Source organism: Tamandua tetradactyla, chromosome 14 (assembly GCF_023851605.1).
Source record: "Tamandua tetradactyla isolate mTamTet1 chromosome 14, mTamTet1.pri, whole genome shotgun sequence".
NCBI classification, from domain to species: Eukaryota; Metazoa; Chordata; class Mammalia; order Pilosa; family Myrmecophagidae; genus Tamandua; species Tamandua tetradactyla.
Genome location: NC_135340.1, coordinates 58,634,464 through 58,659,359, shown reverse-complemented (window position 1 = coordinate 58,659,359; position 24,896 = coordinate 58,634,464). Strand labels below are relative to the sequence as shown.

General features: G+C 36.4%; 1 protein-coding gene across 2 annotated transcripts in view; it reads right to left on the bottom strand.

Annotated features, from left to right (window-relative positions):
- GOLM2 (golgi membrane protein 2) overlaps positions 1–24,896 on the bottom strand; it is a 196,510-nt gene that overhangs the window by 120,440 nt on the left and 51,174 nt on the right. For both annotated transcript variants that reach the window (XM_077127715.1, XM_077127716.1), the window contains exons 3-6: positions 22,617–22,719; positions 18,000–18,090; positions 14,254–14,398; positions 13,882–13,962 (exon numbers count right to left, since the gene is read on the bottom strand). In XM_077127715.1, the coding sequence (XP_076983830.1) occupies positions 13,882–13,962; positions 14,254–14,398; positions 18,000–18,090; positions 22,617–22,719 (420 nt within the window). The remainder of the gene's footprint in view (positions 1–13,881; positions 13,963–14,253; positions 14,399–17,999; positions 18,091–22,616; positions 22,720–24,896) is intronic.

Here is a 24,896-nt window from a genome sequence, read left to right as displayed (position 1 = left end):
AAGTATTGAATTAACTGGAGGATCACCACTGTAGCCAGAGAGAGATATACAACTTTTAAAGGAAAAGTTGTGCATTTTTATGACAACATGCAAAGTTGCTTCCGTGATTTGTTCCTAGGGACCCCCATTTAGCAGATGGTAATGACAGTGATTCAATGTCTGGAATCTAGTTGAACAGTAGGGTGGATACAAGGAAGAATATGAGATTTCTACCTCCTGATTCTTACTATCTTATTGCGACATATATGAATTCTGAAACATTATCTAAATAAATTTTCCATCCTTAGAAAGATAGGTTAAATAGTTTTTGCAGTCATTTTAGTCTCCAGGAGGGTGCCAGCCCCTCTTCTTAATTTGAGTTTTTGGGAACAGCCTACAAATAATCACTTCATTTTTAGCCCCCCAGGGGGTTAACTGGGAGTGAGTCCGCAGGGCATGAAAGAATAGGACTGCTCTGTGACCAAAATAAATAAATGAGAAAGACATGGTTTAAAAAGAAGCTTTGGGAGGTGATGAATTGTTTTATACTAGGTAATAGGGAAATGGTGTGCCCTCCAGTAAAAACATATAAGGTTACTTCCTGGAGCAGGAAACACTTAAAGTTGTGGGAATTCTCAGGTCTTTTTTATGTCCTGATTTTGTCCTTTGTAAACACTATCCTATACACTCACATTCATTTGAAACCTAGAAGCTTTAAAAATTGAGTCTCTTAATAATTGTCTTAAGTTCCTCATACTACTCTTCACTATCATCTCCCACAAAACCATTTCTATTAATATAGTCTCTTAAATATTTTATGTTTCAGCCATTAAGAGCTGTCAACTGAGGAATCACTGCTTTTCTCAAACAAATTAGCTCTTTGAAGTTTGACTCTTCTTCCCTTCATCCATTCCTGCTCCTGCTCCTGCTTCTTTGACTCCTTTTACAAGTCGGAAAACTCCAGGATTAAAGGTCTCAGGTGGTGAATAAGGGTGGACAAATAGGGACAGTTAAATCAGGAGCATTGATTCCAACCTTGATTCATCTATTTTTACATCATTTTTTAACAAATTTCCTCCTCTCTCTAATGAAATCCAACAGTTTAGATTTATAATGTGGCCTAGATCAATGCGCAGTGTTTTTTCTTTTTAAGCTTCCCTTGAGAGAATAAATGATGGAGAACTATTTAACAAGGTCCTGGTTTCTCTTGCAACAAAATAGCTTAACTTCTTGGCTTCTGTGTGCACCTTCTATAGGGGTCGGCTTGGTAAATGGTGTCCTTGCCACCACGGGCAGTATTGGTACTTGCAGAGAACGGACACCTTGGTCTTTTGTTTGCAAACCTTTCTTGCATCAGTCCTAGGTTAGACGCTGTCCAAGCTATACAAGGTGTTGATTCACATGTGTTGCAATAGTGGACAAAATGAGTCATGTACCCAGTAGACATAAAAGGTATTCAAGAGTGAATTTTAAATTATTGGCATAGATTGGTTAGTAGCTGGTAAGTAGGCTCTTAGAGAAAGATACCCAAGGGTGAAAGGTTTTCGTTAGTTTTTTTAACTATTTGCTGTAGAAGATGAAAAGGTAGGGCTTGCCCTCTTCATGTTTACTCTTCGTCTAAATAGTTGTATCCATAAATGTGCTTTCCCATCCCCCTACACTCCTCCCCACTGCTAAAACAGAAACAGATTGATTTATATCCAGCTACTGAAATCCATGTAAAATTTGTACTAGAAATTCTAGCTAGTACAATCAGATTTGAAAATGATTTGTAATCTGTAGACTTAATACCTGGGAAATGTTTTGCAATGTAAAATCCCCATCCTTTGGGTTGTGGATTGTTTGTTTTCTCCAAATAAATCTGATCTTTAAAACTAAAAAAAAAAGAATTCTTGGTTGGAAGTCTTTCTCTTTCAGGATCTTTTTTTTTTTCTTTCAGGATCTTAAATATATTCTGTCACTGCCTTCTCACCTCCACAGTGCCTATTGAGTAGTCCAAACTCACTTTTATGTGATTTACCTTGAATATAGTGGATCGCTTTCCTCTTACTGCTTTCAGGATTTTCTGCTTCTCTTCAACATCTGATAGACTGATTAGTATATGTGTTGGAGTCGATCTACTTGGATTTATTCTATTCAGGGTTCATTGGGCCTCTTTGATTTGCATATTCATGTCTTTCATAAGGGTTGGGAATTTTTCTCCCATTATCTCCTCAACTAATCTTTCTATCCTTTCACTCTTCTCTTCTCCTTCTGGGACACCAATGATTCATACTTTGTGTACTTCATGTTTATTATTTCCCTAAGATGCAATTCAAATTTTCCCATCTTTTTGGCCATTTGCTCTTCTGTGCATTTGAAATCAAATGTCCTGTCCTCTACTTCCCTTATTCTTTCGTCTGACTCTTCAAATCTGTTTTTTTGTGTGTTTCTAGTATTTTTTTTAATTTAGTCTACAGTATCTTTCATGTCTGTGATATCTGCTATTTTTCTACTTATTCTTTCAAATTCTTCTTTATGCTCAACTGTCTTTTTTATTTCCTTTATGTCATTAGCTAATTCATTCAATTTATCTAGTATAGGTGTACTAATATCCTTGATACTTACCCCAAAGTTTGTGTTTCCTCCACTGTTTTAATTTGGTCATTAGATTGGGCCATATATGTTTACATCTTCATATGCTTCATGATTTTCTGTTGGCTTTGAGGCACTTAAATATCTTGATAGTGTTACTTTGAAAATTGATTTTCCTCAGTAGTTTAAGGTTTTGCATTTGCAAGACAGGCATGGAGTAGGATGTGGGGCATGGGGTGGGGTGACGGCAGGGCAGAGTGCAAGACTAGTCACAGGACAGGGATCCTATGTTGGTGGCAAGGAGCATGGAGAGCAGGGTGCAGGGTTGTGGGGAAGCAACATAGGGGCCATGGGGTAAGGTGCAGTTCAAGGTGCAGCTCAGGCAGTCTTGAAGCGCAACATGGGGGACCCAGAGGCAGGAAGCAGCAGGCGGTAGATCAGTAAAGCCTAGAATGGGAATGAGGGAACTGTGAAGGTGCACATTGTGCAGGGGGTGGTGCACAGAGAGGTAAAGGGAGTGGGTGGGTGTGGCATGGTTGCATGGGGGGCAAGTGCATGGGCAGGGTGCAGGTGCAGGCATGGAGTGCAGGGCTGTGGGGATCAGGACATGGGATTTGGTGCACAGAGGCTGGGGCACAGTGGGGCATGGTGTAGGTGTGCATGGACATGGGAGTTAGGGAGAACTAGACAAGGATGCCCTCTGGCACTACTGTCATGCAACACTGTACTAGACATTCTAGCTAGAACAATCAGGCAGGAAAAAGAAATAAAAGGCCTATCAACAGACAAGTGGATAAACAAAATGTAGTATATACACATGATGGAATATTACACAGTAGTAAGATAAAATGAGGTCCTGAAGCACATGACAAGTTGGATGAAACTTCAAAACATAATGCTAAGTAAAATAAACCAGACACAAAAGGATAGATACTGTATGATTTCGTTTTTATGACTTTGGTAAAGGTAAACTCAGAGGCTTATAATACAGAATATAGGAGACCCAGAAATGCAAAGAAGCTAGAGATGAGTGAATGATTAGCTAACAAGGTGGAACTTAAATGTAAGGGAATGGATAGAAGTGAAAGCAGTTCATTAGTGGGTCCATAAGTAAAACTGTCATATTGAAGGTGAATATGATTGGAAAGGGTTGTATAGAGCCATGTATCCCACCAATTAACACTACAAATATAAGCAAGTTCTTACATGAACAACTTCAAAGGTTTGACTCTTGTATAAAAGATTTTATAATATCGGGGTATGGGGAAAACTGCTACTGCATGCTATGGGCTATGTTTAACAGGAAGACATCAACAGCACCAGGGGTAAATAAGTGGGGGGTGGGGACAAAAGTTAAGGGGAGGTTTGGATTTTCTATTTGGTAAGGGTGTGTTTATCAGTTATTTTTCTCTTGGAAACAATGAAAATTGTTTAAAATTCAGAGTGTAGATGATTATACCACTAAGTGAGGATAATGTGAGATACAGACATTATACATGATGCCCAATGGATGAAGATGGCTGAAGGATATACTGAATGAGAAGCAGAATGGCGAAGTGTGGTATACACATATGATAGAATACTGCGCTGCTATAAAAGGAACAAAGTTGTAAAGGATGCAATGTTGTGAATGAACCTGTGGGACATTATGTGATGCAAAATAAGCCCGAAATAAAAGAGCAAATAGTGTATGGTTTCATTTAGAAAATACTTAGAAGAAAATTAGCACCAAGATTGTAAGCTCTGTGCTATAAATGTATAACCTGGTATTTCCCTGAAACTTTGGAAACCTGTGTGACACCTAAGACTCAGAGTGGGTGTTCTGCAGGTCTGAAAGTCAGCATTGCCACACACAACAACAGTTAAAGCAACTGAAAAAAATATCAGGCTTCAATTAGAGATAAGAACAAAGCAGGTTGGGTTGGGACTAAGGTAAATCAGAACACAGGGTAAAGTATCTTAGAACTTCACTTACTCTATGAGTTCAAAGGAAGAGAGTTTATTTTGTCCAAAACCTAAATTTCCTATAGCATACACTCTGACTCAACCTGACTGGATAGATCATTTAAACAACCCAAATATATGGAGCTCAGAATGGGAATGAAGGCTAGTAATTGCTGCATAGTTTAATGTAATGTCCAGATACATGCCAGAGCATGTTGAGCAGATAATTAAAAAGTATTGGCGAGGAACTGGTAAAGATGCACATAGGCAAAAGTAGACATTCCGGGGCCAGCTGAGAGTCTCGGATAGGCAAGTTTCCCAGGCCGCGGCGGCCGGTGCCCCTCATTTGTGGGCAGCTTCCTGGACCGGCTACGAGTCAAGGATCAGAGGGCTACCCAAGCGATGGTGGCCAGCAAACGGCGCCCCTCCCTGGCGGGTGGCTTCCTGGTCCGGTGGTGAGTTCCCCAGGCCGCGGCGGTCGGCAACCGACGCCCCTCCCCCGCAGGCGGCTTCCTGGTCCGGTGGCGAGTTCCCCAGGACGCGGCGGCTGGCGACCGACGCCCCTCCGCCGCGGGAGGCTTCCTGGTCCGGGGGCGAGTTCCCCAGGCGGCGGCGGCCGGTGACCGACGCCCCTCCCCCGCGGGAAGCTTCCTGGTCTGGTGGCAAGTTGCCCAGGCCGTGGCGGCCGGCGACCGACACCCTTCCCCTGCGGGCGGCTTCCCAGTCCGGTGGCGAGTTCCCCAGGCCAAGGTGGCCAGCGACCGACGCCCCTACCCCGCGGGAAGCTTCCTGGTCTGGTGGCAAGTTGCCCAGGCCGTGGCGGCCGGCGACCGACACCCTTCCCCTGCGGGCGGCTTCCCAGTCCGGTGGCGAGTTCCCCAGGCCAAGGTGGCCAGCGACCGACGCCCCTACCCCGCGGGCGGCTTCCTGGTCTGGGGATGAGTCCCCCGGAACACGGCGGCCGGCGACCAGCACCCCTCCAGGGAGAGGAGGGAATTTCCGACAGTGGCAGGGACTGGGTCCAACCAAACACCAATAGGGGCATTAATAAAGGAGCCACAGGGTCCCCTCAAGCCGCGGCGGCTAGCGCCCCCACCACGCGCAGTCCCCCAGACCAACAGAGAGAATTGGAGCGGAAATCCCCAGGCCGCGGAGAACGGTGACCGGGGGGATCCCTTCCAAACATGTGAGACAAACGTGTGCCACAAGTGCCACCTACTGGGCAGGACAAGAAAAACGGAATCCAGAGATTTCACAGAAAAATCTTCCAAACTGTTGGGTCCAACACCCAGGGAAATCTGACTGAATGCCCAGACGCAAGCAGAAGATAACGGACCACGCTCAGAAGATTGAAAATATGGCCCAGTCAAAGGAACAAACCAATAGTTTAAATGAGATACAGGAGCTGAGACAACTAATGCTGAATATATGAACAGAAATGGAAAACCTCTTCAAAAACGAAATCGATAAATTGAGGCAGGACATGAGGAAGACATGGGTTGAACAAAAAGAAGAAATAGAAAAACTGAAAAAACAAATCACAGAACTTATGGAAGTGAAGGATAAAGTAGAAAAGATGGAAAAACCAATGGATACCTACAATGATAGATTTAAAGAGACAGAAGATAGAATTAGTGATTTGAAGGATGGAACATCTGAATTCCAAAAGAAACAGAAACTATCGGGTAAAGAATGGAAAAATTTGAACAGGGGATCAGGGAACTCAAGGACAATATGAACCGCACAAATATACGTGCTGTGGGTGTCCCAGAAGGAGAAGAGAAGGGAAAAGGAGGAGAAAAACTAATGGAAGAAATTATCACTGAAAATTTCCCAACTCTTATGAAAGACCTAAAATTACAGATCCAAGAAGTGCAGCGCACCCCAAAGAGATTAGACCCAAATAGGCGTTCTCCAAGACACTTACTAATTAGAATGTCAGAGATCAAAGAGAAAGAGAGGATCTTGAAAGCAGCAAGAGAAAAACAATCCATCACATACAAGGGAAACCCAATAAGACTATGTGTAGATTTCTCAGCAGAAACCATGGAAGCTAGAAGACAGTGGGATGATATATTTAAATTACTAAAAGAGAAAAACTGTCAACCAAGACTCCTATATCCAGCAAAATTATCCTTCAAAAATGAGGGAGAAATTAAAACATTCTCAGACAAAAAGTCACTGAGAGAATTTGTGACCAAGAGACCAGCTCTGCAAGAAATACTAAAGGGAGCACTAGAGTCAGATACGAAAAGACAGAAGAGAGAGGTATGGAGAAGAGTGTAGAAAGAAGGAAAATCAGATACGATATATATAATACAAAAGGCAAAATGGTAGAGGAAAATATTATCCAAACAGTAATAACACTAAATGTTAATGGACTGAATTCCCCAATCAAAAGACATAGATTGGCAGAATGGATTAAACAACAGGATCCTTCTATATGCTGTCTACAGGAAACACATCTTAGACCCAAAGATAAACATAGGTTGAAAGTGAAAGGTTGGGAAAAGATATTTCATGCAAATAACAACCAGAAAAGAGCAGGAGTTGCTATACTAATATCCAACAAATTAGACTTCAAATGTAAAACAGTTAAAAGAGACAAAGAAGGACACTATATACTAATAAAAGGAACAATTAAACAAGAAGACATAACAATCATAAATATTTACGCACCGAACCAGAATGCCCCAAAATACGTGAGGAATACACTGCAAACACTGAAAACGGAAATAGACTCATATACCATAATAGTTGGAGACTTCAATTCACCACTCTCATCAATGGACAGAACATCTAGACAGAGGATCAATAAAGAAATAGAGAATCTGAATATTACTATAAATGAGCTACACTTAACAGACATTTATAAGACATTACATCCCACAACAGCAGGATACACCTTTTTCTCAAGGGCTCATGGATCATTCTCAAAGATAGACCATATGCTGGGTCACAAAGCAAGTCTTAACAAATTTAAAAAGATTGAAATCATACACAACACTTTCTCGGATCATAAAGGAATGAAGTTGGAAATCAATAATAGGCCGAGTGCCAGAAAATTCACAAATACATGGAGGCTCAACAACACACTCTTAAACAACGAGTGGGTGAAAGGAGAAATTAGCAAATACCTAGAGGCGAATGAAAATGAAAACACAACATATCAAAACTTATGGGATGCAGCAAAGGCAGTGCTAAGAGGGAAATTTATTGTCCTAAATGCCTATATCAGAAAAGAAGAAAAGGCAAAAATGCAGGAATTAACTGTCCACTTTGAAGAACTGGAGAAAGAACAGCAAACGAATCCCAAAGTAAGCAAAAGGAAATAAATAACAAAGATTAGAGCAGAAATAAATGAAATTGAAAACAATAGAGAAAATCAATAAGACCAGAAGTTGGTTCTATGAGAAAATCAATAAGATTGATGGGCCCTTAGCAAGATTGACAAAAAGAAGAAGAGAGAGGATGCAAATAAATAAGATCAGAAATGGAAGAGGAGACATAACTACTGACCTCACAGAAATAAAGGAGGTAATAACAGGATACTATGAACAACTTTACACTAATAAATACAACAATTTAGATGAAATGGACGGGTTCCTGGAAAGACATGAACAACCAACTTTGACTCAAGAAGACATAGATGACCTCAACAAACCAATCACAAGTAAAGAAACTGAATAAGTCATTCAAAAGCTTCCTAAAAAGAAAAGTCCAGGACCAGACGGCTTCACATGTGAGTTCTATCAAACATTCCAGAAAGAATTGGTACCAACTCTCCTCAAACTCTTCAAAAAAATCGAAGTGGAGGGAAAACTACCTAATTCATTCTATGAAGCCAACATCACCCTCACACCAAAACCAGGTAAAGATATTACAAAAAAAGAAAACTACCGGCCAATCTCTCTAATGAACATAGACGCAAAAATCCTCAATAAAATTCTAGCAAATCGTATCCAACAACACATTAAAAGAATTATACATCATGACCAAGTAGGATTCATCCCAGGTATGCAAGGATGGTTCAACATAAGAAAATCAATTAATGTAATACACCAAATCAAAGCAGAAAAGTCACATGATCATCTCAATTGATGCAGAGAAGGCATTTGACAAGATTCAACATCCTTTCCTGTTGAAAACACTTCAAAAGATAGGAATACAAGGGAACTTCCTTAAAATGATAGAGGGAATATATGAAAAACCCACAGCTAATATCATCCTCAATGGGGAAAAATTGAAAACTTTCCCCCTAAGATCAGGAACAAGACAAGGATGTCCATTATCACCACTATTATTCAACATTGTGTTGGAGGTTCTAGCCAGAGCAATTAGACAAGAAAAAGAAATACAAGGCATCAAAATTGGAAAGGAAGAAGTAAAACTATCACTGTTTGCAGACGATATGATACTATACGTCGAAAACTCGAAAAATCCACAACAAAACTACTAGAGCTAATAAATGAGTACAGCAAAGTAGCAGGTTACAAGATCAACATTCAAAAATCTGCAGCTTTTCTATACACTAGTAATGAGCAAACTGAGGGGGAAATCGAGAAACGAATCCCATTTACAATTGCAACTAAAAGAATGAAATACCTAAGAATAAATTTGACTAAAGGGACAAAAAACCTATATAAAGAAACTACAAAAAACTGTTAAAAGAAATCACAGAAGACCTAAATAGATGGAAGGGCATACCGTGTTCATGGACTGGAAGACTAAATATAGTTAAGATGTCAATCCTACCTAAATTGATTTACAGATTCAATGCAATATCAATCAAAATCCCAACAACTTATTTTTCGGAAATAGAAAAACCAATAAGCAAATTTATCTGGAAGGGCAGGGTGCCCCGAATTGCTAAATACATCTTGAGGAAAAAAAACGAAGCTGGAGGTCTCGCGCTGCCTGACTTTAAGGCATATTATGAAGCCACAGTGGTCAAAACAGCATGATATTGGCATAAAGATAGATATATCGACCAATGGAATCGAATAGAGTGCTCAGATATAGACCCTCTCATCTATGGACATTTGATCTTTGATAAGGCAGTCAAGCCAACTCACCTAGGACAGAACAGTCTCTTCAATAAATGGTGCCTAGAGAACTGGATATCCATATGCAAAAGAATGAAAGAAGACCCGTATCTCACACCCTATACAAAAGTTAACTCAAAATGGATCAAAGATCTAAACATTAGGTCTAAGACCATAAAGCAGTTAGAGGAAAATGTAGGGAGATATCTTATGAAACTTACAATTGGAGGTGGTTTTATGGACCTTAAACCTAAAGCAAGAGCACTGAAGAAAGAAATAAATAAATGGGAGCTCCTCAAAATTAAACACTTTTGTGCATCAAAGAACTTCATCAAGAAAGTAGAAAGACAGCCTACACAATAGGAGACAATATTTGGAAACGACATATCAGATAAAGGTCTAGTATCCAGAATTTATAAAGAGAGATTGTTCAACTCAACAACAAAAAGACAGCCAACCCAATTACAAAATGGGAAAAAGACTTGAACAGACACCTATCTGTTGTATTTCCTGAAGAGGAAATACAAATGGCCAAAAGGCACATGAAGAGATGCTCAATGTCCCTGGCCATTAGAGAAATGCAAATCAAAACCACAATGAGATATCATCTCACACCCACCAGAAAGAATGGCCATTATCAACAAAACAGAAAATGACAAGTGCTGGAGAGGATGCGGAGAAAGAGGCACACTTATCCACTGTTGGTGGGAATGTCAAAGGGTGCAACCAGCGTGGAAGGCAGTTTGGCGGTTCCTCAAAAAGCTGAATATAGAATTGCCATACGACCCAGCAATACCATTGCTGGGAATCGACTCAAAGGACTTAAGGGCAAAGACACAAACGGACATTTGCACACCAATGTTTATAGCAGCGTTATTTACAATTGCAAAGAGATGGAAACAGCCAAAATGTCCATCAACAGACGAGTGGCTAAACAAACTGTGGTATATACATACGATGGAATATTATGCAGCTTTAAGACAGAATAAACTTATGAAGCATGTAATAACATGGATGGACCTAGAGAACATTATGCTGAGTGAGTCTAGCCAAAAACTAAAGGACAAATACTGTATGGTCCCACTGATGTGAACCGACATTCGAGAATAAACTTGGAATATGTCATTGGTAACAGAGTTCAGCAGGAGTTAGAAACAGGGTAAGATAATGGGTGATTGGAGCTGAAGGTATACAGACTGTGCAACAGGACTAGATACAAAAACTCAAAAATGGACAGCACCTCTAAACAAACTGTGGTATATACATACGATGGAATATTATGCAGTTTTAAGACAAGATAAACTTATGAACCATGTAATAACATGGATGGACCTAGAGAATATTATGCTGAGTGAATCCAGCCAAAAACTAAAGGACAAATACTGTATGGTCCCACTGATGTGAACGGACATTCGAGAATAAACTTGAAATATGTCATTGGTAACAGAGTTCAGCAGGAGTTAGAAACAGGGTAAGACAATGGGTAATTGAAGCTGAAGGGATACAGACTGTGCAACAGGACTAGATACAAAAACTCAAAAATGGACAGCACAATAATACCTAATTGTAAAGCAATCATGTTAAAACACTGAATGAAGCTGCATCTGAGCTATAGGGTTTTTTTTGTTTTTGTTTGCTTGTTTGTTTGTTTGTTTGTTGTTGTTGTTTTTTACTATTATTACTACTTTTATTTCTTTTCTTTATATTAACATTTTATATCTTTTTCTGTTGTGTTGCTAGTTCCTCTAAACCGATGCAAATGTACTAAGATACGATGATCATGCATCTATGTGATGATGTTAAGAATTATTGAGTGCATATGTAGAACGGTATGATTTCTAAATGTTGTGTTAATTTCTTTTTTTTTTCTTTCCATTAATCAAAAAATAAAAAATAAAAAAATAAAATAAATAAAAACTAATAAAAAAAAAGGAAAGCACAATAATACCTAATTGTAAAGTAATCATGTTAAAACACTGAATGAAGCTGCATCTGAGCTATAGGTTTTTTTTTTGTCTGTCTGTTCGTTTGTTTGTCTTTTTTTTTGTACTATTATTATTATTTTTATTTTTGTTCTCTATATTAACATTCTATATCTTTTTCTGTTGTTTTGCTAGTTCTTCTTCTAAATCGATGCAAATGTACTAAGAAATGATGATCATGCATCTATGTGATGATATTAAGAATTACTGATTGCATATGTAGAATGGAATGATTTCTAAATGCTGGGCTAATTTCTTTTTTTTTCTTTAATTAATTAAAAAAAAAAAAAAAAAGAAATGGCAAAGATCCTTGAGGGAATGGAGAAAAAATATGGAACTATTAAACTTTCCCACTGGGGAAACCACTGATATTTTCTAAGACATTAGGGACTCTCATGTCAAAAGGCCAAGCCCTTGATCTTGAGGCTTGCTTTTATGAAATTTATTTCTGTGGTAGAGATGCTAAGCCTACCTATATTTCTGCTTAACAGCTGCTTTCAGAAAACCTCTATTGTTGCTCACATGCGGCCTCTCTCTCTCTCTCTCTAAGCCCAATTCCGCAAGTAAAATCATTACCCTTCCCCTATGTGAGATATGACATTCAGGGGTGAAAGTTTCCTTGGGAAACTGGGATATGATTCCTAGGGATGAGCCTTACACAGGCACTGTGGGTTCAACAATGCCTTCCTGACCAAAAGGAGGAAAATAAACACCTTCCTGACCAAAAGAGGAAAAAGAAAAATAACAAAATGAGGTTCAGTAGCTAAGAGAGTTCAAAACAGAGTTAAGAGGTTATTCTGGAGGCTACTCGTAAGCAACCTTCAACTAGATACTACTAATTACCACGATTTGTCAAACCCCAACCAACACCGTCCATATTAACCCTAAAGAATGCCTAGGGCTCTGAGATTATACAACAGTTGCACACATTTACAAAAGTTGCACACACTAAGATTATTTTCCGGAAACCTACAACCTAGGAACCTACAATGGTTCCTAGGCCAGATAAGTCTTAAAACCAAGAGGTGCCAGCCTCTCCAAGAATATCAACTAGTTCCATCCCCCTGTCCCATACTGTCAATACCCCTTTCCAACATAAAAAATAAGAACAGACATAGTCCAAATATCGCTAAAGATTGGGAGAAGGATCAAAGGAGAAGGAGGAGCTAAAGCAGAAGATAGGATTTAACAAATGAGTATGACTACTAAATCATTGGGTTGATATTTCTTTTAGTCTCCAGTGTTTTGGAGCAGCAACAAGGAAAAACTTGAAATTGTGGACCTGTAAACCCATACCACACTTCAAAATCAATTCTATAACTAATTGCTACAAATACTGTGTAAAGTATTGCTATTTTGTATATATGTTACATTCCACAATTAAAAAAATGTTCAAAAAATAACATGGAAAACAAGGGAATTAATATTTAACTACCAGTAAGAAGAAAAAAAATGAAAGGATTAATAGTTCATAGATTTAAACCTTAGACCCTCAGCAATTTCAGCCACATATGTTAGCTGTAACTGTAGAAGTAATCACTGAGATACATACAAAATAAAAACAACCATGAAGAAGCAAAGACATGCTGTTAATTCTGCTTTTTCCACCATAATGAACTGGTATTTGGTGGAGGAAGTACCTATAAAAGCCAAGAAACATAGAAATGGCAAACCAAACAAAGAAGAAACATGAAGAAAAAAAGAAAAACTGAATGGGATTAGGACAGCAGCATTGAGAGACTTGAAGTGAAAATGGATAATAAGAAACAAACCCACTAATAAAGAAAGAAATAAGCCTGAACAGAAGTTGCCATAATAGAAGAAAAGAAAAAGTAAAAAAACTATTAAAAAACATGAGGTAATTCATAAAAGGACAAGTTAAGCCCCCCAAACCTAAATCATTTCTAAGTAAGAGTATTACTCTTATTTATTTCCTAAATAAGAGTATTACTTATTTCCTAAATAAGAGTATTACTATGCCACATTAAAGTACACCAACACCACAACATTCTGAGAACATTTAAAATGAAAAAAAAAAGGCCATTTGTACTTCTGTAAACATGAATGGCTCTAGCACAGCACAACTATTCTAATAACCCTGAGTTATCAAGAAAATGTTCAAATGTGTTTGACTCACTCAATTTATCAAAGCAAAAAAGTATTTTACACCTTTTAGCAAAAAAGTTCATAAAAATTGCATCCAAAAAAATCCTGACAATCAATGGGTAGTTAATTAACTGGAAATATCAATTATCCAAATATCTGTACATTTTCCCAAGTGTTATTTAAAAAAAGAAAATGGAGTCACTTGAAGAATAACATGATCCCTTTAGTTGAATTTTCTAATTATTACTTACAAGTGGGAAGATCTTCAACTTTTGCAAGGTCATTCTCTTCTATCCCAGGCATTCCTGCATCACCACCTTGTTTGATTTGTTCTGCCCAAGTAACAAAAAGATACAATTCTTTATTTTTCCTTAAATTAATTGAAAATGTGTTCTTGGAATGTATCAAACAGTTCCTAAGGCAATAAACTACATTGACTGAACATCTTTATATCTTACTATGGACATAGATGTAACTCAGTTTTTCTCCTCTATTAAAGGATTCAAATTTAAACAATACAGACACCTAATCGAAGCAAACTAATATCAAACCAATATTCTTTATAACATCAAAATGGGAAGAAAAAGTCAGTATCCTACTAACACAAAACAAAATAATAATACCTTTCCCACGTGGAATATGATTGCTTGAAGGCTCTTCATTCTTATCAGCAGCATTCTCAGCTACTTTTGGAATATTTTTAGGTACTGCATGGTCATTTATACTCAAATCATTGCCATCATTTGATTGAACCCTGTGCGTCTCTTGCTGATAGATAAAGATTTAGTAACAGTAAATATTTTTCAGTTCAAAATGCTAAACCATTAACACAACTATTAATTAAATGTCCTGAAACAGATCATCATTTAAAACATATACAATAGGTCTAAATTTTGAACATCATATTAATTTCTGGAACATCATATTAATTTCTGTTCTGTTTTCATACCTGATAATGAAGTCAAAGAATAATTAATACTTTTTAAAGCCTCTAATTATAGTAAATGACCTATAATATTAGGTAGAGGTAATTCTCTATACTATACTGAGGAAGTGATCCTGCAAGAAAGATAGTCTGCTGAGTACTGTGGATTGCTATGGAGTCCTACCATTCAGCATCATCCTGGGTGCTATGAACAGGGTGAATTCTCTGGAGGAATGTGCTGGAATCAAGCAGGATGGCATACAGGAGGAGATGAGCTCATGGGTGCCTGCTCAAGTGTGGCAGATAGCTACTGACACTGTGAGCCTTTTCCCCAAGTAGAGAGGGTAAGGGTGGAAAACAGACACACTTTTTCTTAGGAGCACTGGCCAACCAAGCACAGCAAGGAAAGGCAGGACAATAAACCAGCCAGCGCTCCTTCCCATCTGCTCCTAACCATGTCATCTCCTGGAAACTTGAATCTTCAGGTATATTGTTAAACTTGACTCATTTCTCTTGGTGGTATAGGCTTATATTAGTCAAATCACTTCAATGGAAAATCGGGAGAGGCAAGGAGACAAGTGCACAAACTTGGTTGCCATATAAGTCCCTCCAGTTAATGTTCAACGCATACATAGTAAACTCTAAAGCTTATGTAATATAATTATTAGTAATGGTATAAAAACATAATAGTACTAAAATACCTATAAGAAATCTAGAGAAACAAGAATCAAATCTTAAGAGTTTATCACAATAAAGGAGAGGAAGGGATGCTTTAACAATCAGGTATAAGTATTTCAGTGAACCTGACAGATAAACAGCAAACATCTGCACCATGCTTTACAGATTACAAACTGTTTCCATATCTATCTTTGAGTAGAAATAAATGAACAGCTTGAGGAAAAACTAAAAAATAAAAACAAAAAAACTGAGGCTTAAAGAAGTTAAGTTAGCTTGTCCAAGTGCACAAAGCTAGAGAACTGTGGGAAGGGGATTCAAATCATGGTCTTTATGACTCTAAATCCCATACTTTTAATCATGTTACACTGCCTCACTATACACTCTCTGTGAATTTGGTAAGCTAGAATAAGTTCTGAGAGATTAATCAATGTTAAGTGAAATAAACTGAAATCTGTGAACACGTCAATATGAAGGCCAAAGATGAGAAAATTCATGAGGAACAGCCTGAGAAGTCACCTAGAATCTCTGTATTCTCACTGTAATTCTATACCATAACACTATTTCTGTAGTAATCCAGTATTTTTGCAGGTGTGGATAAAACAAGAGATATTAAACAAAAAGCAAAAGTCAGATGCTATTGTTTAAAAATAATTTTCCATTTAAAATAATTAACAAAGATGTGCCTTTGATGCATTATTAATGACAGTACCTTTACATGACGGTACCTTTACATGAAATGACAATATTAAAAATTCTTACACTAAGAATTTTTCTATTTGTAATGCTAGGGATTCTATAAGGGTGACTCCTAATTTTTTTAAATAAATTTTTAACACTCAAATAATTTTAGATTTACAGAAAAGTTGCAAAGATAATACACAGAGCTTCCTTACATCCCTTGCCCAGTTTCCCCAATGCAAACATCTCATGGTACATTTACCAAAACTAAGAAACCAACATTAGTACATTATTATTAACTAAATTCTAGACTTTATTCAGATTTCACCAGTTTTGTCACTAAGTCCCTTTTCTGTTCCAGGATCCACTTCAAGAAACTACACTGCATTTAATCCTACAGTCTCCTTAGTATCTGGTCTGTGACAGCTTCTCTGCCTCTGCAACACGAAAGCACTAAACCAATGAGTGGAGTGTGGCTGAGTTCAAATAAAATTTTATGTATGGTCATTGAAATTTGAATTTTTTATAATTTTCACATTTCAAAAAATATTTTTGTTCTTTTGATTTTTAAAACCATTTACATATGTAAAACCATTCTTAGCTTATGGGCACTACAAAACTAAGCAACAGGCTGGATCTTTCCTGTAGCTCTAGTTTGCAGATACCTTCTCAGTACTTTCTAAGATAGGCATGTGGTTGGTCTCAAAATACATATATCCCTAAACACTACTTAACCTTATTTCACATAGCTAACATTGGATTTGTTCCTATGAAAAAACATCTCAGATTTCACAGAACCAATTTGTCATAGGAGTTGAAGAATAGAAAATGGAGGGTGGGGAGTAGACTCAAAGAGAGCCTGAAGGGTAGGAAGATTGCAAGGATAAGGGTCAGTGATTTACTCTAGAAAGAAGTTCTCTAGAAACCTCCATTCTTGTTCTGCCTTGTTCCATTTAGGGCAGGATAATGGCAGAGAGGGATTGAAGAGGACATTAGTCAAGTGATAAAATAGCCTAGTGTTTTAGAGACGGAACTACATTTGACTAAGAAAAGAAAAGTTCTCATCTGTTCTCCTTGAGAAGAACAAAAAAGAGCAAATTTACCCCATTATTTATATTTTGGACTTACACTTGCCATAGCAAATTTCTGTTCCCCTTCCTTTTGTGTCCTACCATGCTCCTCTGTCCCCCTAGTGTCTCCACAGTACCGTCCGACTGCCTTCAATGCCCACTACTTTATGAGCTCTCTCCAGCCTACCTTCTTTCACCCAATTCATCCTCACATTTCTACAGGGATAAACTGTGGACGGGTAATAGCTATCCTACTTTGCAGATTCAAAAAATAAAAAGAGAAAACAATATCCTTACTATTATGCTTCAAATAGTGAAATAGCTAATGGTAAACCTGGTTTCCAATTTCTAGACCTTTAGGTGAGATGCCACCAAAGAGCAAGAAAAACACCTTTCACTATTAAATCTCCTTTTACTTTAAATAACAAGACAATGCAAAACATGACTAGCCAGATGAAATTATAGGGTATAGGAAATGAATCATGTCCTTAATAACTACTAGCAATCTTCAAAAAAATTCTCTGTATTTCTAGCAAAGCCTTCATAATACATATCAAGTTTAAATGGATAAATTAATCCAAAAAATTGCCATCCCCTACAATATTAATCAAAATTCGTTATAGTGGCTAGTGCTTCATTTCTGTATTTTAAGTAAGGATGTTCAAATAACAGAGATTGATAAAGAAAAACTGTCTCAATTTTTTTCTATTTTTCAAATGTATAAAATTCTAGACAGTAGCCAATTTTAGTAAAATATCCATTTTACAATCTGAAAAATATAATAACAGCAAAAATTAGTTTTAAAAAACAGGTAAAAGGTATCTTACCTCAAGATTAGTTTTAAGAGTTCAGATTACATTTTTGCTTATGTCCAATTTACTCAGCAATAAAGCCACTGTAAATCATTTTGGAACTAGGCAGGCTTTAATACTTAAAAATATGCTTCACAAAATAATTTCCAAATTAAATTCTTCTAACAAGAACATATTTTGAATTAAATATATTTATTAAAACTTACCTTTTGTTCCTGCAAAAACTGGTCTGCTAACTTTTTAATATTTTCTTCATGCTGTGTTCTTAATTTCTTTATCTGTTGTCCACACTGAAAACTAAATTACAGAGTCACTCTTTTAGATTATATTATCTTAGATTGGATTCTCAAACTGTCTAGAAGCTGAAATACTTTCCTAAAGATAAAACTTTTAGTTAACAGAGGAGAGTGGACAAGGAATGACGGAGCAGACATAAAACTAGAACGAAGTCAAAAATTTAAAAACATTTAAACATTTATTACAGGATAAAGAATACTGATAAAGCTAACAATTGAGAAAACGGAAATTAGAAAGATTAAAACAATTCATTTTTTATTAATTTTACAACTCGCATTTATAGAGAAACAACCGCAAGAGCCAATTTCAACCACAAAAGAGAAAAATACTGTAGAAATCTGTGACTACCAATATATAGTAATAGAATAGAAAAGCCAAAATCACGAGAACTGGCAAGGAATGGCAGCATATGACTCATCTGGCAAGGAATGGCAGCATATGACTCATCTAGTACTTAGCACTTTAAGCACAATAATAAAAGTCTAAGCTAAACGACTGGTACCCTCAAGAGAAAATGTAAAGGAACAAAAGAAATAAAAATGATGACTTTCCATGGGACAAGAAGTCAAAGGCTATAAATATAGCATTCATGCAAAAAGACAAAAATAACCATTAAGTCCTTTTGATTCTCATTATTTGTGGTAATTACAGTCTATCAAGTCACCGCAAACTCTGAATTAACAAATACTGAATCACTGCTTAGGTTTCTGTGTGCCTGTGGTGTCATCACTTTTGTCAACTGATTAATATGTAATCTTGTTTTATGCATGCTTCTATTTAAAGTTATCTTATTAATATATAGTTTATTCATTAAAACTGAACTCATAGCCAATAATACTATAACTAGTGCTTGAATGAAGCTGTTAACATATGTATTTTTCTCTGTAAGGCACTACACAACCTTCTTGAACTTACGGACACTAGACATCACCTCAGCGCTCTACTTGGGGGTTATTTCAAACAGCAAATTCACCAATAAAAAAAGCAAAAATATAAAAAATGTAGTACTATATATACCATGAAAAAGGATACTTGTTTACAGTATGAAAGCTGAAACAAGAAAGCAAAGCATTTCCTTGTTCAACCTCAGCAGGTAACATGTGCTTTGGGCAACTCAAATTTTTTGCCACTCTGCAGATGTCCAGAGATGACCACAAAAGTCCATTTAAAATGATTTGGAGGCCACAAGTATATTTTACTGAGTAGGCAAATTTACAAACATGGAATCCACGTATAATGATGATTAATTCTACACAGAAAAAGGCTGTTTCAGCATTAAAAATGTAAATTATACTTTGTATATGTATATATAGTTATACCTTATACCTTTACTAGAAAATTAAATTAGAAATATAAAAAAAAATATTGAGGCTATGAAAAACACCTACATTACAAATTAGTACTATGATTTCTGAAAGTAATATTTCATCTATGCTCAAAGAGAAACAACACCGATAAAATAATCTGTTTCAGGAATTCTATGTTTGAGAATAGGCACCACTGAAATAACAAAAGGGGGCAATGGACCCTTTGTGTATAAAGATTTTTATACTGTGATAGTTATAACAGTTTAAAAAAAAAAAGGGAAACTCTAACAGTGAACAAGCAAGAATTAAACAAGCTTTAATACCTTAATATGTTGGAATAATATATTGCCTCTAAATATACTACATTTTTAATCCTACAGAAAGATGGAGAAGTTTGGATACTGTTAAGTTAAAATACATACATACATAAGTATAGCACATTGATATATGAGCAAGAAACAAATGGTACTTTAAAACAGAGCAATTCTTTCTAATTTGCGGAGTGCAGCTCTAAAAAATATCCTTTGCCATGAAAGTGATTAAAGATTATAATAGAGTTTTTTTACCACATTTTAAAACTTCAACTTTTGTAAAGGGAGAGATGTTTATTTGGTACAAAATTTATATCTTGGGTGGTGCATTTCTTAATCTAACTTGTATGTTCAGTTTAGTTGAACACCAAAGTACATGGAATCTTGAATAGGGCATGAGATTTTGTTGGTTTGTCCAGGTTAGTTTGCTACCCCAATAAATTCCAGAGTGATTTGGGCAGTGAATAAAGAAGTATTTGCAAAGTCTCCTTGGTGGAATGGGGAAAAAGGAGGAAATATTCAGCTTCTCCATTTGGAGAATTTCCAATATTCTTGCAAGTAGTGGGGACAACCAAATCAACAGGCTGAACCCTCAATCTTGGGGTTCGTCCCTACGAAATTTATTCCTGTTAAGGATAGGCAAAGCCTACTTCAAATGAGGCCTATGCAGAGCCCCCAGTCTTGGGGTTTGTTCATATGAAACTTAACCCCACAAAGGATAGGTCAAGTCTACTTAAAACTTAGGCCTAAGAGTCACCCCCAAGAGAGCCTCTTTTGTTGCGCAGATGTGGCCCCTCTCTCCAGCCAACACATCGAACAGTCTCACCACCCTACCCCTCTCTACGTGGGACATGACTCCCAGGGGTGTGGACCTTCCTGGCAACGTGGGACAGAGATCTTGGAATGAACGGAGACTCAGTATCAAAGGACTGAGAAAAACCCTAGAATGAGCTGAGACCCAGCATCAAGGGATTGAGAAAACCTTCTTGACCAAAAGGGGGAAGAGGGAAATGAGACGAAGTGTCAATGGCTGAGAGATTCCAAACAGAGTATAGAGGTTATCCTGGAGGTTATTCTTACGCATCAAGTAGATATCATCTTGTTATTCAAGATGTAAAGGAGAGGCTGGAGGGAACTGCCTGAAAATGCAGAGCTGTGTTCCAGTAGCCATGTTTCTTGAGGATGATTGAATAATGATACAGCTGTTACAATGTGACTGTGTGATTGTGAAAACCTTGTGTCTGATGCTCCTTTTATCTACCTTGTCAACAAAGGAGTAGAACATATGGAATAAAAATAAATAATAGGGGGAACAAATGCTAAAATAAATTTAGTTTAAATGCTAGTGATCAATGAAAGCAAGGGGTAAGGGGTATGGTAGGTATAATCTTTTTTTTCTTTCCTGTTTTCGTTTTATTTCTTTTTCTGTTGTCTTTTTATTTCTTTTTCTGAATTAATGCAAATGTTCTAAGAAATGATGAATATGCAACTAAGTGATGATATTGTGAATTACTGATTATGTATGTTGTTTTATTTTTTCTTTATTTTTTTAATTAATAAATAAATTTTTTTAAAAATGAGGCCTATGAGTCACCCCCAGAAAACCTCTTTTGTTGCTCAGGTGTGGCCTTTTTCTCTAAGCCAGCTCAGCAGGTTAACTTACTTTCCTCCCTTCTACATGGGACATGACTCTCAAGGGTGTAAATCTTCCTGGTAACGTGGAAGAGAACTCCAGGATAAGCTGGGACCCAGTATAAAGAGATTGAGAAAACCTTCTTGACCAAAAGAGGGAAGACAGAAATGAGATAAAATACAGTGGCTGAGAGATTTCAAACAGAGTCGAGAGGTTATCCTGGAAGTTATTCTTATGCATTACATAGAATATCCCTTTTTAATTTATGGTATATTGGTGTGCCTAGAGGGAAGTACCTAACACTGTTGAGCTGTGTTCCAGGAGCCTAGATTCTTGAAAAAGATTGTATAAAGATATAACATTTATTTAAAAAAAAAAAAAAAACAGTAAAGATACTACATTTACAATGTGACTGTGTGATTATGAAAACCTTGTGTCTGGTGCACCTTATATCTAGGGTATGGAATGATGAGTAAAAAATATGGATAAAAATAACTAACAAACTAAATAAATAATGGGCAGGTACAAAGGGTAAAATAAATTTGGTAGATGGAAACACTACAGGTCAATGAAAGTGAGAGGTAAGGTGTATGATATATATGAGTTTTTTTCTTTTTATTTTTTTCTGGAGTGATGCAAATGTTCTAAAAAAACGATCATGGTAATGAATACACAACTATATGATGATATTGTGAGCCACTGATTATATACCATGTATAGAATGTATGTGCGTGAAGATTTATTAAAAAAATACATATATATAATTAAGACTTTTAAAGAGTGATCACTAAAAAACAAAAAAAAAAAAAAACGGACCCTAAGAGGTTCCCTAACCTCATCACCAAATGAAAGCAAGGGCACTGATGTGCAAAGCAGGAGAAGCAGCAACACTCAGCTATTCCAGGTACATCTTCCAGTACTATCTTCATCTCCTAGATGCCCTTCCAAGAGAACCACAGAATCTTCTTTCAGTCTTTGTCACATTCAATTCAATAAAACAAAGCTTGCAAGATTTTCTGTCTCAAAATGAATCCTACAACATTGGTAGATATAGACACAACATGACTTTTAAGATATATTCATGGTGTTAACATATCACAATAAAAGAATATGTATTTCAAAGAGGCATCTAAAGAAAACTTTTTAAAAATTTAAGTTCTAAGAAAACAAAGAGAAGGAAAGCAAAACAGAAATCAGAAAGCAGGAAATGAATTAAGCCCAAAAGTCAGACAGCTATTTCATATTTAGAAATATTCATTGCATGAAGTATCTTACCTCTCATATTCTAACCTCTTCACAAGGTAAGTATTGTTCTTCCTATAGTCCTGAAGCTGGTCTTCTTGCCGAAGAAACTCCTGACGAAGCTCAGCAAGTTGCTCTATTAACAAAAGGTAAAAACCAAAGGAATAGTTTACCCAATCTAATGCTTTCTATTGAGAAATTATGGCAATAAACATACTTCTCAATTTTTCTCTCTTAAACTCTTAAGGAGTTAAATTATATAATTGGTACAAAATTTAGTTGCATTTATAATATATTAATGGGCAATAAAATTTATTTTTAAAACAATATCACTTTAGTGGTATTTATAGCTATCTGAAATATTAAAAATTACTAATCTTTTCACATTCTGAATATATATACTAAATGCCTTTCTCTTTATACCTATCTGCTTTATAGAAGTAAAAAAAATTCATATCTTTTAGATATGATGGCTAAGGATACAAAATACAAGGTTTCTTTTTCATTTTAAATCACATTTGACTCCCAATTTAGGGACTCATCACGTTATTTCATTTCTAATTTTGCTACTGAAGTAGGTCCAAATACACTAAAATTTCCTTTTCAAATCTTATAATTTCTGGATTAGGGAAGAAGTTTCTAATTGTAATGGATTACATGAAATCCAAAGCTGGATAGTAAATTAAAACGTGGGCCAGATGCTTTTTGTAACATTTAATCCATAATCACTGGCCCCACATTTTCTAGATTTCATTCCCTCATCATTGGAGCCTATAGATAAATGTAGGCAGAGAAGAGTTTTTTGGATAGATTATTTAAAAATTAGCTAACAGCCTTAGCAATTAACATAAGTAGTAATTATAAAAGTCCTAATTTTTATAAATGGGAACAGAAATCTATACTATATAAGCAACAGCTATTATGACTAAAATATAATATCTAACCATAATGTACCAAAATACTATACTATAACATATACTTTTCACAAAAGACTTGTAGAAATAGTCTTGTTACTTTAAAGACTAAATGCTTGGGATATAAGCTTTTTAAAAGCAGGATGTAAACCTATTTTTTATATCCGTACCTGTGTAAAAAGACGAGAACCAAAATATATCAAATAAATTATGTTTGGTGGTAGGAGTCTGAGCATTTACTTTTTCTCTACTTTCTAAATTTTATTTGTAGAATTACAACTGTGGTTACAACAAATATAAATTTAGAAGTCACAATAAACATTTGACAATGTGTGTAAATTAAAGCTTTAACAATATGCACAATAATAACTATTGCATAGTATAATAATCAGGTATAAAAAGTGATTCACATAAAATGCTTGTAGTTAATGTTATTTTTACATATTCAAGCCACATTTTTTAATTTCTCTTTTTACTCTATTAATTTCCTATTATGTAAACATGTTGATCTTAGTATTTTCCAGATAAAAGTAATGACTGGACCTGAGGCCAAGTAATCCTGATCAGCACATTCCACTTGTTACCTGATCCCTGGTTCCAACCTCTAAGATACAGAAGCCTGGGGACAGGAGACACTCTAACCCCAGCGATGATGATTCTACAGGGACAATGAAATCTCAGCAGGTGGCAGTGACAAAAAGCCTTGTAACTAAGAGACAGAACCGGTCAGTGCAATGAACTTGTGCTCAGTCTGGATAGGTTCTAGATCTGAAAGTTACCACAACTGAAAAAAATATCAGCAACTTCTTAGCAGGAATCAGGGAATGGACCTCAAATGGTGATTTTTAGGACTCATTCTTCTCAGGAAAAAGGGAAGTGAAAGATTACAGATCTCTTTCCTACAGAGCTAAATAACTGAAGTAGGTAAGTTTACCTTCCAAATAAATCTGATTACATTGATTTCAAGATTTCAGATGGCCTCTCTGCTTTCCTACTGACAATACTTAAAATTCTTTTATCAGGAAATACAGCCTTTATTTCTAAGTTGCAAAAAAAGAGGCTTAAAATGCAATTGATGAAGAAAAATAAAACATCATACAAATGAGTTTTAGATGATGTAAAACATCAGAATCTTTCCCATTTGAATACCCAACATTTAAAAAGCAGGGAGAAAACAGGTACCTTAAGCAGTCAATACAAAGACTTGAAAGGGGAAAGTAAGCAAACTAGAAAGCAAAACTAAAGACAAAATGTTCCTATTTCACAATTTTAATGTGATTGATTGCAGTGTATTCTCTTTATTTGAACCCAGAGATTCTCTGTGTCTAGTGTAGCTGTTCTAGGTCATTACAGTAGGTTCCACAGAGTAACATAAAAACATGAGATCAGATACAGTAGT